The sequence below is a fragment of the Dryobates pubescens genome, chromosome 22, assembly GCF_014839835.1.
Source record: "Dryobates pubescens isolate bDryPub1 chromosome 22, bDryPub1.pri, whole genome shotgun sequence".
Lineage (NCBI taxonomy): Eukaryota > Metazoa > Chordata > Aves > Piciformes > Picidae > Dryobates > Dryobates pubescens.
Genome location: NC_071633.1, coordinates 18,800,815 through 18,815,271, shown reverse-complemented (window position 1 = coordinate 18,815,271; position 14,457 = coordinate 18,800,815). Strand labels below are relative to the sequence as shown.

Genomic DNA, 14,457 nt, shown 5'->3' with positions numbered 1-14,457 from the left:
GCCTTCTGACCAGCACAGCCAGCAGCAGGCAGCCACTGGCGCCCAGGTCCCAGTCTTACCCACACCAGCGCTTCCCTCGCGTGTCCCTTGCCTGAGTGTGAGGAGTGCTCTTTGGGCTGCCAGACTACACCGTTTTAGCCAGACTGCCCCAGATTGATTTCTGATGACCAAATTGTCCCCTCCAAAACCAAACCAAACCAACCCAACCCAAAGTGGACTCTCTGTTCGTTTTTAATCTGAAGCATGGAAAGGGTGAGAGTTACGGCCACCGACTCTTGTAGTCAAGAATGGTGCTGGGCAGATGGTGCTCTGCTGCGAGCCAGTGATGGCTGTGGGTGCAAGAAGCTGAGCTGTTGCTAGCCTTTGGGAGTGCATTTCCTGTAGAGGAGGATTTAGAGTAAACACATCTGCAGTGTCCTCCTCCCTCACCTCCGCTGTGGTGCCCCTTTGCACACCGAGCTGCCACAGGGAAACACTTGCACCCAGATTCCCACCACGTGCCCTCAGGCAAGGGAAGAGGTAGCCGGGGGAGGGCAAAACTGAGTCGATTTTCAGAAGCTGATGAGATCCTGGCGAGCAATGCCCTCAGACAGCATCGCCTGCCCTTTGGAGAAGAGAGCAAGGGCAGCCTGGCAGGCGCTGGGGAGGGCATTGCTGGCGGGATCAGGGCTGTGGACGGCCACGTCGAGCTGCAGCAGTGGTTTGGGAGAGAGCTCCCTGGGGGTGGGAGTGACGTGAGACGTCGGACAAAAGCGAAGATAGCCAGGAGTGCTTCAGAGCAACAAAGGGCAGCCCTCAGCCAGTGGTGGAGCACATCTGGCACACCCAGGAAGCTCAATTGGACACTTGGCCCTGAGCTCGTCCCGGGGATTTCTGCCCGACACCACTGCAGTGCATAGGTGAGCTTTTTGCTAGGTTCACTGACATTCCTGTCGCAGTCACGCTGAGGTGAAGGGGCAGCCCCTGCCCTGGGGGGCAGCAGGGCTGTGTGTGCTCTGGGTACAGGACAGTGTGCACTCGTGGTTAACCACCTCAGCTGCCACGTGCCCAACGCAGCCGCTAAGCCTTAGCCCGCCCTTCCGTTTGCCCAAACACACACCCTGGCTTCCCAGCTGGCTTCTTTCTATGTGTTGTCCAATGCATGTAGATACCTCCATCTGCCTGGCCTCAGATACAGTGGTTGTTGCTCCTCTATTTGATTGCCAGATGTCACTGGGGAGCAAGATGGGGAGGTTCCTGGATCCTCGGGGCAAGCCGGCCGTCACCCAGGGAGCTCGCCGTCCACGCCGGCCGAAGAACAGGAATCCTCGGTGCCTGCCTCTGACGAAGACTCCCCGGCCAGGACCACGGAGAGCTGGCAGTGGCCGCTGTCCTCGTCCGAAACGCACAGCAACGTTGGGGAGGATTTTGAGGGATTTCAAACGCCGGCGCGGACCCCGGAGTGCACCATGGACATACAGTCTCCCGGGGATCAGTCGCTCAGTAGGACTCCTCAGTTTGAAAGTGACTCTCCTGAGGAGGAGGGAAATGATGCAATGAATGAAGAGCGCTGCGGTGTTGAGCCTGTCCCTAGGGATCGGGGTTGGAGAGGGCAGCCCCAGCTAACAGAGGGAGAGAAGCTGTTGATGGAAACCAACAGCAGGATTGTGCAGCTGCTGGAAAATATCAAGAGGGAGCATGCGCAGTCCATGGGCCTCATGTCGCAGTCCATGGGCCGCATGGAGCTGCAGCTGGGCATTGTGGCTACCTCCACAAGAGCCATCCATAACTACCTGTCAGAGATCTTAGCTTTCCTCAAGCAGCCACGGACGCAGGTCCTTGAAACACGCATCTCCCAAAGAGCCACCCCCCACGTCGAGTTGACTTGTGCCTCGACATGGACCGGTGAGGACGCAGTGGCATCCTCCACTGTGTGCTTACCGGGGGCCGAAGGGACGAGCGACTCTCGAGAACCACCGCAGGCCACCCTGCCTTGTCGCAGTGGCCGGCTGCAGAGAGCCATAACCGAGAGGGCCTCGTTGCCCATGCCTCCACGCCAGGCAAAAGGGGGAGGGAAGAAAAAATAACCACACCATAGGGTTTTTAGGGTTTTTTTTAATGTGCCTGTCCTTTTAATTCTTAGCCATAAGGGCCATCAGTGGCAGCAATCAACCATTTCCTACATTGGCTAGCGTTGTGTTCTGGCTGACTAGGGTTAGTCTGACATTTTGTAGTCCATATTTGCACTGTTAACGATGTGTGCTGCTGGTATTTGAAGAGCATTTGCCTCTGTTCTTTCACTTTAACTTCATAAGAGCATTTTTTTACTCTGTGCCAGGCATTCATTGCTTTTCTTACAAATACAAGTCATTTCTTGAGGCAGCTGTTCTTTGAGTTTTCTTTCTCCATTACCCCATCCCCTCTGAGCAAGCGTTCTGGACTGGGTGGTAAGTATACAGGTCTTGGCCATACTCGCCTCCGAAACTGTGTTCGATCAGTCTTTGCCTGGTGTTTCTGGCATGCCAGCCTGAGGTGTTGGGGTTAGCCTGTACCGGATCATGACCATCCTTATCCTCTGTGGGTCTGACAAGCACTCTTTCTGAGACCCTCGGTGGAGCTACTCCACGTGTCTTGGCTATGTCGTACAACAAGTAATGTTGCCAGGATCATACCTCATATTTCTCTTTGGGGGCCTGTGTAGTGACGTGCCACCAGATCTATCTAGGCACCTGGCTCTCTTTTTTTGTTGTTTTGGTTTTTGTTTCCTTTTTTCCAAGTTCCTTTTACGATGGATCTGGTGGTTTGATGGGCAGCATTATAATTTTTCCTCTGAGAGAGTCTGGGGATTTGAAACAGGAGTCACTAAGCTATGTGTGCTATGGGGATAAGAGCCATCTCCTGCAACCAAACTGTTAGGAGGAGACTGTCCCCTGTAATGATCACAGATATTCATTGTTTAAGAAAACAAACAAACAAAAAACACCAAAAAAGAAAAGGCAGCTTGCCTAGCAGCCAGACCTCTTGAGAAAGTAAAAGTCCTGACATGCTGTTGGGTACTGTGCTACTCTCTCTGTGATTAAGAGCTTTTCATCAGAGACAGCCTACCTGCTGATAAAATGCAACTGTGCCTTTAGGCCATCTAATTTCCTGAGGGCTGGCACCCTGGGCTGAGCATGGGTGCCATTGCTAACCCCAGGGCAGATGGAGACACACTTGGCAATAAATTGTTTTATATCTGTTGGTGCTGCCTCTCTCGGGGGAATTCAATATAGTGGCACTCAAATTGCTCTATGCATGCAGAGGCATCAGACTGGCTTATCCATGTGGTACCCCTGACAGTCCTCGACAGGATGCTGTTGCCAGGAGCCCCTTTGAGCGGTGGTAACTAACTCTCACAGGTGTAGCATGGCTCCTGTGTTTGACTCTCAACGTGCTGGTGTAGCTTCTTGTGAAGGTTCAGAAGAGTTGATGTGGCAAAGCAGTGATGAATTCCTCTTCTGGCAAATACTAGGGAAGAAGTGTAGGCTTCAAAAATCCTCTTCTGGGATAAGAGCCTAGCTGTGCTCTCTGTCCTCTGAGCCATGGACTCTCCATTCCTCTCTTTCTGCACGGCTGAAGGTGTTCAGAATAAAGCAGATGATACTGGGTTACTCTATCAGCTCAGAAAAAGCAGATGATACTGGGCTGCTCTACCAGCTCAGAACAAAGCAGATGATATTGGGTTACTTTACCAGCTCAGAACAAAGCAGATGCTACTGGGTTGCTCTATCAGCTCAGAACAAAGCAGATGGTATTGGGTTACTTTACCAGCTCAGAACAAAGCAGATAATATTGGGTTACTCTACCAGTTCAGAACAAAGCAGATGATACTGGGCTGCTCTACCAGCTCAGAACAAAGCAGATGATACTGGGCTGCTCTACCAGCTCAGAACAAAGCAGATGATACTGGGCTGTTCTACCAGCCAGCCAAAGGTTGCTCCCGTGTCCGTGTGCGTGTGTGCGTGCTCCTGGCTGGGCTCTGCTGAAGGTTGAACAGTGAGATGCAGCTGGTGTGGCCAAGCTCCAATTTCCACCACAGAGTATTTCCTCCCTTCCACCTACATCTGGCTGCATTCCTTCCAAGAGTACCACTGGAGGTGAGCTTCTTTGGCCACTCACCTCATGCTGGGGGACAAAGTTTTGCACCCATTCAGTGGATGCTTTTTTTGTAGCTCTTTTGGTTAAACTTTGTAGAGGCATCCTCAGAGAATTTCCAGCGCAAGCTGGTGAGGTTCCCCTCTCGGTGGTAGGAGGAATGCTGTGCTGCAGGGGATTGGAGGTCACAGGGAAGTTGGGAGAGAAGGCTGTCAGGAAGCCTGGTAAACTATTCCAGTAGGTGTGGCCTTTGGAACTGGTGTTACTGGTGCTCAGCTGGCTTGCACACTGGTGCTGCGGCTGTCGGCAGCCTAGTTACAGGCAAAGGCAGGTGGAAGTTTGCCCCAGTGTGCTTACATCTGATTTCTTTGGGATGAGTTTGAATGCAGCTAAATACAATTCAGCCAGTTAATTTTCTTGGCCTGATTAGCACATTGGACAAACAGCAGTGAGGATGTTTTGCTCTTGCATAGTGCTTTCACTTCACAAGTGGGGTGCAGTGGTGGCCAGACGTGAAGCTTTTGACATAACTCTGCAGGACCCGCCTGGTAGCTGCTGCCATTTAGAACAATCCTTGCTCCACACACTGGCTGCTTCTGTAGCTTCAGATTTCTATTTTTGTTGTTGTTGTAGTTTTTAAATGACAACCTCTACTCTACCTTTGCTTTCTGATCAAAGGCAGCAGAGCAAAAGAAGAAGCTGCACGGAGGTGGCAGTGCTGCCATTGGAAATACGACACAAGGAACTCCTAAAGGGTTCCTCGCAAAGCAGCTTAAGCTTCCACCTTCTCTCCTCTCTCATTTCCAAGTGCTTTAGCTGGACTTGGCAAGGCACAAAGCACCACTTGAGTGGGGGCAGCTCTACAGGGTGAGAAGGGTTGAGAACTTGTCTACAGATGAGAAATCTGCAATAAACTTACACAAAACAAAGGATTTGGGGCTTTGGGTTGGTTTTTGTTTTGATTTTTCAAGTGGAAATCGTAGCTGGTATTAAGAATTGGTACCAACTGATATTTTGGTCAGATCCAAAAGGAGGATCTGACTTTGGAGTATTGTCTAGCAAAATCAGTGCAGTTGGAGGGTTTGTATGTTTCATCCCCAAACAAATACCTTCATGCTTTCCAAGTGTCTGTCATAGCCTCATCACTCTTTGCCTGTAGCTTTTTTTGTTGTCTGAATGGGTATATGGTTACATGTGTCTGTTGAAAATAAAGGGGACCAGTTCTTACGTGGTACATTGATAGTCCTTATTTACAGAGTGTTAGGACCTAGTGCTTCACTTTTCCAAAACTTTCTTCTTTCTGCATCCCAAAGACCAGTCATTTGGCTTCTGGGATGATAAGAAGGGTGGGAGAGTCTTAGGAGGAACTCTGCCTCGGTGAAGCTCTTGGTGATAGATGCCCTGAGGACAGTCTTCCAGCCTAGCTGTATTTTTGCTGTATAGGTTCATGGTTACACCATTGCTTTCTGGTGCCCTTTGCTGAGCAGAGGGGCAGATATTTTTTCTTTCAGAAGGTCACTGTTTGTATTACAAAGTCTTATGAAATGTGACTTGGAGTTTGTTTTCTTTTTTTAACACATGATGCTTCTCAGATTTTTTTCCCCTCCTTTTCTCCTTCCACTGGATGATTTCAAATGCACCCAAAAAAACACCCCCCCAAAACAATAAAGCAGACCAATGAAAAGAGTTGAATGCTAATTTCAATTGAAAAGAAGCAACAACACAACTCTTGTGAGACAGTGTTCAGCTTACTGGTTCTGCTCAACCGTTCCTGCCTTGCTCCCTGACCCTCTGTGATGCTGAAATATCCACTTCTAGGACAACCTTCTTCCTAACCAGAAGTCTGAAAGTTCTTTCCTCTCTTCTTCTCCCATTTAAAATACCACTCTTGCATCAGCCAGATCTACTGTTCAGAGGGATCAAAAAGCTCTTTTCCTCCTGTCTTATTCCCATCCATATCCACATCCAGGGCCCCAAGTGCACTGCTCTCCAGTGAGAGGTAAAACTAGAGGTAAAGTCCCTAAATCTGATACGTGACATAGCAACACCATCTCTAGTCCACCACAGACTGGGGGGTGTGTGTTAAAGTCTGTAGTATCCTAATGAAGTAGCTCTCCTTGTTGGCTGAAATAAGTAATCAATCATTTGGGAAATTGATCTAATTGCTGGAAAGTCCCATGGCTCTGGCTCACATAGTGCAAGCCCAGGAGCCAGGTGAAGGGATTTCACTCACACAATGTCCACAGGCTGTCTTGGTGAAGACACTAAATAAAGATGGTACAGGACAGCAAATGCAATGGAAGGCACAGGGAGGAAGCCTGCTGCTGTGATTCAGGTCCGGATTCTAGTACAGATTCAACCCCCAAACGATTCTGCTTAGGCTAGTCATTTAATTTCTCCATGCCTTAGCTTCCTAGTAGTAGAAGGAGCAGTAAAGTTGCTGCCAGGCTCTGACTGGGTGACTCTGTGGTACTTTGAGGTCTTCATTCGGAGGGACTAACAATATGTATTAAATGCTGCTGAACTTTGTTCATGACTGAAGTCGGAGATGGGGCTAAAGCTAACCCTTAAGCTTCAGAACATCTTGATGAAAGCTTTCCCTACATTTTTACTGTGACATGTGGCAGGTGAGGGCCCCAAATCCCAAACGCTGATGTTCCTTCTCAGATCTGGACTCAGACTGTTTGGTCTGACCAAATGGACTGACCACAACTAAATACATTCCCAGACCATCCAGTTACCAAAGTCTCAGACACACATAAAAGTTTTCTTTAAGCAGATGCTGCAGTTACTGATGCTAACCTAATGATCCAGGAGCATGAAAGAGTTAGGATGTGCTTACTTCAGGAGAAGAGCCATAAAAGAGCACTTCTGGTGTACTTGTTGTTGTCCAAGCTATCACTGGAATTCTGATGACTTAAAGTACAGTCTGCTTGTCTCTATTTGCAAACAGTGCTGTACAGATTCCTTCTTTCTAAAGGTCTTCTCTCCATTTCTATATAGATATTCTCCCTTCACATTTTGAAGGTTTGAAGAAGAGGATTGTTTTTCGAGTCACACTAAGTAAACATTGAATGCATGCAGGCTTAAAACTAAAGCATGCATGTTATGTAGCAGCAATAAAAGTGCTCGGCTTGCACGGTTTCTGATGCTCAAGCGTTGCCTTGTTAAAATGCCAAAAAAAAAAAAACCAAACAAAAAAAAAAAACCCAAACTTTTTCTTTGCTTTTTTGTTTTGTTTTGTTTTGGAGAAGTAAATCTCTTCCTTTGACCTTGCACTACTTGCAGTTTCAGTCCTGGGACAAACGGTATTTATTTTACTGAATGCTTTTTATATTACAGATAAGGTGGATGAAATAGTTCCAGTTTCCAAGCCATCAAGAATCGCAGACAATGCAACTGTGGACTCCAGAGTGGCAACTATTAAACAGCGGCCTTCTAGTAGATGTTTTCCCTCAGCTACAGATATGAATGTGAGTGGTGGCCATGAAGTTTGCTTGCACTTCTGGAACTGGTTGGAGGGTGCAGGGCATGCAACAGAAAAGAATTTACTGATGTGACTTCATGTACTCGTTTTACTGCCTTGTAGCTTTAAGGCCTGGTCTACTCCTGATCCACTCCGTGTTTAACAGCAGAGTCTGCAGACCCCCATAAAGCTTTTCTCATTATATCCTTATGTTTATTCTGAGACCTTCACATGGGCAGCAATGCTGCATCAGTGTTAAACAGACGTGGACTTGCTCTGCCTGTAGTCTGAGCAGGCCAGACACCACTAAACTCTGAATCTGGAGGTGCCACTGTTCCACTGGGAAAAACCTTTGCAAAAAGTCAGGGTTATGCTACTGGAGCTTCAGCACCAGAAGGTTTACCCTAAAGTGGAGGTTTCTCCTGCTGCAGGTTTTTGTTAATCCTAATGGCCTGTATAATATCTTGGTTAAATAATGCATGCTGATTTGTAGGAGAAGAATTGACATTAATACTATAGCAGGTATTAAAAATTTAAACTCCAGAACTCTGAAATTGGATTACTCAAGCTGCAGAATTTGCTCTTGCCCAGCTTTGTATGTGAACAATAATTGAGGTTTTTGCATTTCAGATGTATTTTTTTTTTCCATTACCCACCCTTCCCAAACAGCATCAGCCCTGACACAAGCAGCACCTTGCTGTTCTCAGTAGCTTGGGATGGAAGGAAATGGGCTTGATGATCTCAAAGGCCTTTCCCAATCCAGGCGATTCAGTGGGTCTGTGAAATGAAGGCCATTCTAAGAGGCAGAAAGCAAACAGTTTTGTGATGACCTACGAGAAGGGCCACTTGAGTGCTTTGGGGTTCAGGTGGTGTTCCTCAGCTCCTGGCTGAGATGCTGGCTGCCAGTGACACCCTGAAGTCCATGCAGAGCTCTAGGAACGGATCTCCTCCTGAGGAGAGGGCAGACAGCTTGGTGCAGATCAAATGCTGACACCTGCTCAGCGTGGGGCTGGGTTTTTGGGAGTGACTAAAACAAAATCCAGCTTCTCCTGCTTCGTTTTTCTTTCCAGCACACAAAATGTGCTGGAAATTTAACATACTGCCTTGTAAATAACCCCAACTAGCTCCACTTACAGCAGCTGTCATTCTGTGAGCACACAAATGAAGCCCAGCCTTCCCTTTCCCCTTCCCTTCTCCCCAGTCATGCCAAACGTGCTAGGATTTCCATCAGGACTCTAAGTAGCAGGGGGAGTGGCTTCAGAGGCGTGACAGAAGAGTTGTTTACATGTGAGAGAAAGCCTTGCATGCTTTAATACTTGTGGGGTTCTTTGTTTGCTTTTTTGTAGTCCATGTATGAGAGACAGGGTATTGCTGTGATGACGCCCACTGTACCAGGGAGTCCTCAAGGTCCTTTTCTGGGTATACCTCGGGGTACAATGAGAAGACAAAAATCTATAGGTAAAAAGCTTCTCATGTATAGTTTGCTTGTGCATTAATCACACGCTTTCAGTAGCTTCGCTTCCTTCTTAAAGCCTCTTTCTCCAGCACCTTTAGTGCAGCAAATGACCCTTTAGTTTTCATCCCAAGTCCGTGAGGAGAGAAGTTTGTGCCTAAGATGAGCTAATTGGCACCTTCTGCTTTGATGGCAGTACACAACTATTATGGAATTTTAATTGAGTTCCTCTCTTTACAATCTTCACTCTGACAAGGAGAGGCAGTGAGAAGGAGAAACAAAAGGCTCAAGACAAGCCTTTTGCAGTGCCTTATCTGGGGCAGAATGTTGCTCCTTTTTTTCCTCTCTGCTATTGAGGCAAAAGCTGTGTAGTTTACACAGGGGTCCCCGTTGATTGAACAGACCAAAAGCGTTACCTCTTTTTCATTCCAAATGATGGCAATAAATGATTTTACCAATCATTAAAAGAAAAAAAAAGCAATATGCTGATGTAAAATTAGCATCAAAATTAGCCCAATGTTTTCCACCTTATTTATGGTAAAAGCCTGATTTGTAACAGCAGAATGTCATCTTTTGAAATGAGCCATTATGGGGCCTTTTTCCACCCATAGAATCTTCACAGTCCCTCTGCTGAGCTTCAAATGCATCTTAAAAGTCCCTTGGGTTTCTAAGGTGCATTGTGATGTGCAGCTACAGAGCGCTAGAGCAAGGCACAAGCCACTCTTCTGCACGGAATGGCTTCCCTGTTCCACAGTTCTGGAAGGAAATGTGTTTTTTCTACAGCTGCCTCAGTGTGGTCCCTGACCCCCAGTGTCAGCCTGCACGCCAGCAGCCAGGTTCACCACACTTCTGTGGCATCCTTGTTGAATTCTGGCATCTGGGTCTCTCTGGGAGTTCAGCAGGAAAGAGTGCTTGTGGTAGGAGTCAACCCAAAGACAGCTTCCATGATTTCCCATCTGCCTCATGCCACATGAAGTGCAGCCTGGCATTTTAGGGCTGGATAGAAAACTGATGCAGCATGTGAGGGGTGCCGGCGGGAGACGGAGTTCTCACTTTGCTTTCTGATTTTCAGGAATAACAGAGGAAGAACGTCAGTTCTTGGCTCCTCCTATGCTGAAGTTTACCAGAAGTCTTTCGATGCCTGACACCTCTGAAGATATCCCACCACCACCACAGTCCTTACCTCCTTCACCGCCGCCACCTTCTCCCTCTCTCTACAACTCTCCCAAATCCCCGACGTCACGGAGCTATGGAACTATCAAACCTCCCTTTAATCAGAATTCAGGTTCAAAGATCGCTTTGGTCAGGCCCGAGAACGTAGGGACAATGATTAGGGACAAAGGGATCTACTTCAGACGAGAGCTGGATCGATACTCCCTGGACTCTGAGGACCTGTACAGCCGGAGCGCCGCGTCTCAGGCTAACTTCAGGAAGAGAGGCCAGATGCCGGAGAACCCCTACTCCGAGGTGGGGAAGATCGCCAGCAAGGCTGTGTACGTGCCGGCCAAGCCGGCGAGGAGGAAGGGGATGCTGGTGAAGCAATCCAACGTGGAAGACAGTCCAGAAAAGACCTGCTCCATTCCCATCCCAACGATCATCGTGAAAGAGCCATCCACCAGCAGCAGCGGGAAAAGCAGCCAAGGCAGCAGCATGGAAATCGACCCTCAGTCTTCAGAGCAACCCGGGCAACTCCGACCTGACGACAACTTGGGCGTCAGCAGCCCCTTTGCAGCAGCCATTGCTGGAGCTGTGAGGGACAGGGAAAAGAGGCTGGAAGCAAGGCGTAATTCTCCGGCTTTCCTTTCCACTGACCTGGGAGATGAGGACGTTGGACTGACGCCGCCGACGCCGCGGATGAGGCAATCGAAGTTCACCGATGAAGCAATGTTTAGCAGTGAAGATGGTTTCAGACAGCTGATGTCACCATCTCCGATTCCCGCCCCTAGGGAGCCTGAAAATCTTTTTAATAGCAGTGAGCCCAGCAGTCAAAGTGATCCAAGGACACTGAACGCTTCGTCCAAAACGAAAGGCACTGAGAACAGCACGGTGGCAGCTAAGCCCAGCAACGCGCCCAGCCCGGAGAGCTACGTGCACCCGGTCACGGGGAAGCTGCTAGATCCGAACTCCCCACTCGCCCTCGCGCTCTCTGCCAGGGACAGAGCCATGAAAGAACAAACGCAGCAGATTCCAGGCAAAGGGGACACCGTTAAAGCTGACCTGAACAAACCACTTTACATCGATACGAAGCTGAGACCCAACATTGAAACGACTTTTCCCGTCACTGCGACTGTCAGCAGGCAGAACACTCGCGGCCCGTTGAGACGGCAGGAGACCGAGAACAAGTACGAGGCGGACATGGGGAAGGAGAAGAAAGCAGAGGAGAAGAAGAACATGTTGATAAACATCATGGATACCTCACAGCAGAAGTCAGCTGGCTTACTAATGGTCCACACCGTGGACACGGCCAAGTCAGATGATTCGCCTGAAGATGAAGAGGAGAAAGCAGCCGAGATGGAGCCGAACCCCGAAGACTCCCCGGTGGAGAGGCCGGAGGGCAGCGAGGAAGCGGAGGAAGAGCTGAACGTGCCTGCTGCGCCCGAGCCCCCGGCGTCTCCCTGCAAAACCATGGTGGCGGCGAGCTCCGTCGACGACCCTGTCATCCTGCCCTTCCGCATCCCCCCTCCGCCCTTGGCCTCGGTGGACATCGATGAGGAGTTCCTGTTCACGGAGCCGCTGCCGCCCCCCTTAGAGTTTGCCAACAGCTTCGACATTCCCGATGACCGCGCGGTGCCCGGCGCGGCTCTGACGGACGTGATGAAGCAGCGGAAGAACGGCACGCCCGCCCCCACGACCTTCGCCCCCGGCCAGCCAGCCAACTCCTTGGACAGTAAAAAGCAAGTGGGTCTGTCAAACTGTTTGCCTGCCTCCTTCCTGCCACCCCCTGACAGCTTTGATAACGTCACTGACTCCGGCATCGAGGAGGTGGACAGTCGGAGTAGTAGTGACCATCACCTAGAGACAACCAGCACTATCTCAACGGTGTCCAGCATCTCCACCTTGTCCTCGGAGGGGGGTGAGAACGTGGATACTTGTACAGTCTATGCAGATGGGCAAACATTTCTGGTGGACAAGCCCCCAGTACCTCCTAAGCCAAAAATGAAGCCCATAATCAACAAAAGCAATGCACTTTACAAGGACGCGCTGATCGAGGAGACCGTGGACAGCTTCGTGATCCCTCCTCCCGCGCCGCCCCCGCCCCCGGTCAGCGCCCAGCCCAACGCCCCCAAGGTTGCTCCCCAAAGGACATCTAAGCTGTGGGGCGACGTGCCGGAGGTGAAAAGCCCGATCCTCTCAGGCCCCAAGGCTAACGTTATTAGCGAGTTGAACTCAATACTGCAGCAGATGAACAGAGAGAAATCCTCAAAGCCAGGGGAAGGATTGGAGTCGCCTACAGGAACCAAAACTGCCAGTCTCAGTACAAGGTAATGGTGGTTAACCAGGCCAGGCTCCCCGTCCGTGGTTAGCCCCATAAAGCACAGAGATTAACGAGGAAGGCACTCTCAGGCATGAGGGTTTGCATAACGAGTGGTCCACGGCAAACAACTTTACAGGCTCAGGGGAGACCTTATTGCTGTCTGCAGGATGGTTGTAGCCAGGTGGGGGTTGGTCTTTTCTCCCAGGCAACCAGCACCAGAACAAGAGGACACAGTCTCAAACTGTGCAGGGGGAAATTTAAGCTTGATCTTAGAAAGAAGTCCTTCCCAGAAAGAGAGATTGGCCATTGGAATGGGCTGCCCAGGGAGGGGGTGGGGTCAATGTCCTTGGAGGTGTTTAAGAAAGGATTGGATGAGGCACTCAGTGCCATGCTCTAGTTGATTAGTTAGGATTGGGTGACGGGTTGGACTTGGTGATCTCGGAGATCTCTTCCAACCTGGCTGATTCTGTGATACAGCAGGGAACACTGATCTCAGACTGTCAACATTTGTGGTCTACCTCATAGGACAGGAGCTTTCTCGGGCTTCTCCAGCTTCAAAGACAGTCCCCACAAGCCTTTCAGTTGCTTTGGTCTGAGTTACCTAAGTTTGTTTTTCAGTCCAGTCTTTTCCCTTGATTATTTTTTCTCTGCTAAAACATAGTGATAATTTACTTTTTCTTCAGTCCCATAACTCATTTTGGCTTCAAAGAGGTGAAAAAAGAAATGTTTTGTCCTAGGCTTATTTCACACTCCCTGTGTGATGTCATTTGATTCATGCTGCTACCTCTCATGACCCACTTTTATCACGCAGTATCAAGCTGCCCTAGGAAATCACTCTTTGAAGTCACTTTGCACTTATTGATGGTATTACTAAGAAGTTTATTTACCATCTTTGCCACTTAGTGTTATGGGATTTGCTTCCTTCTGCACACCTCGTAGGTGGCTGGTGTGACATTCACAGGTCCAAGGAGTGGCTTATTTCTCCCAGGAGCAGCATCCCTGGCAGTGCAAAGCAAACCATTTGTATTTAAGTGGTTTCTGAAGGCAGCTGAGTGATAAATCGTTCAGAGTAGTCAAACTTTGGGCAAACACACAAGGAGCTGCATTGTCATGATTGTGTGGGGTATGGATTGAATATCATGAAAGCCACAGCTATGAGAAAAGCCCAAGGTAATGTTGTTAGTTTTTACTGAGAGCCTGAGGGATGTCTGTTTGTGGTGTAGAATGGTTTGGCCTCACTTACAACAGTTAAATGTTCCTTTTGCTGAAGTGTCGCAGGTAGAAGAGAAGGCTCCAGGGAGACCAGAGAGCTACATCTCCGTGTCTGAAGGGGACCTTTAGGCAGGCTGGGGAGGGACTGTTCAGAAGGGCCTGTGAGGGTAGGACAAGGGGTAGTGGTTTGAAACTGGAGCAGGGTGGATTTAATTTGGACATCAGGAGGAAGTTCTGCACAATGAGGGTGATGAGACACTGGAACAGGTTGCCCAGGGATGTGATTGATTCCTCATCCCTGGAGACATTCAGAGTCAGCCTTGATGTGGCCCTGGGCAGCCTGCTCTAGCTAGAGGTGTCTGTGCTGCCTGCAGGGTGGTTGGACAAGGTGACCTTTAAATCTCCCTTCCAAACCAGACCATTCTGTGACTGTATGATAGTGTGGATGAAGAAATCTGTCACTTGTGGGGTGCCACCCAGGCCCTGCTCCTTCTGCCGAGTGCTGTCCCATGAGATGCATTTCATTGTGCTAACCATTTGCAGCCCGTTCCACAGGGCTGCTTGCTCTGTCAGGCATTTCTGCAGTGTTTCAGTCATTCCATTTTGTCATTTTGATTTGCTGTCATGACTGCTGTTGTCAGAGGAGGGTCGTGCTGAAGTGCCGAGAAGTAAGTGCCAACCATAAAGCCTGGAGTGCTCTGTGTTGTACATGCTGCTTCTTTCTGATGCTCCCTCACT

At 49.2% G+C, this 14,457-nt stretch overlaps 1 protein-coding gene across 6 annotated transcripts in view; it reads left to right on the top strand.

Annotated features, from left to right (window-relative positions):
- SHANK2 (SH3 and multiple ankyrin repeat domains 2) overlaps nt 1-14,457 on the top strand; it is a 285,486-nt gene that overhangs the window by 263,440 nt on the left and 7,589 nt on the right. For 4 of the 6 annotated variants that reach the window (XM_054171740.1, XM_054171739.1, XM_054171738.1 and 1 more), the window contains 3 exons: nt 7,456-7,586; nt 8,926-9,037; nt 10,105-12,514. In XM_054171740.1, coding sequence (XP_054027715.1) covers nt 7,456-7,586; nt 8,926-9,037; nt 10,105-12,514 — 2,653 coding nt within the window. Of the gene's footprint in view, nt 1-7,116; nt 7,177-7,455; nt 7,587-8,925; nt 9,038-10,104; nt 12,515-14,457 lie in introns of all 6 variants that reach the window. The other 2 variants (XM_054171737.1, XM_054171741.1) reach the window with 1 other exon arrangement.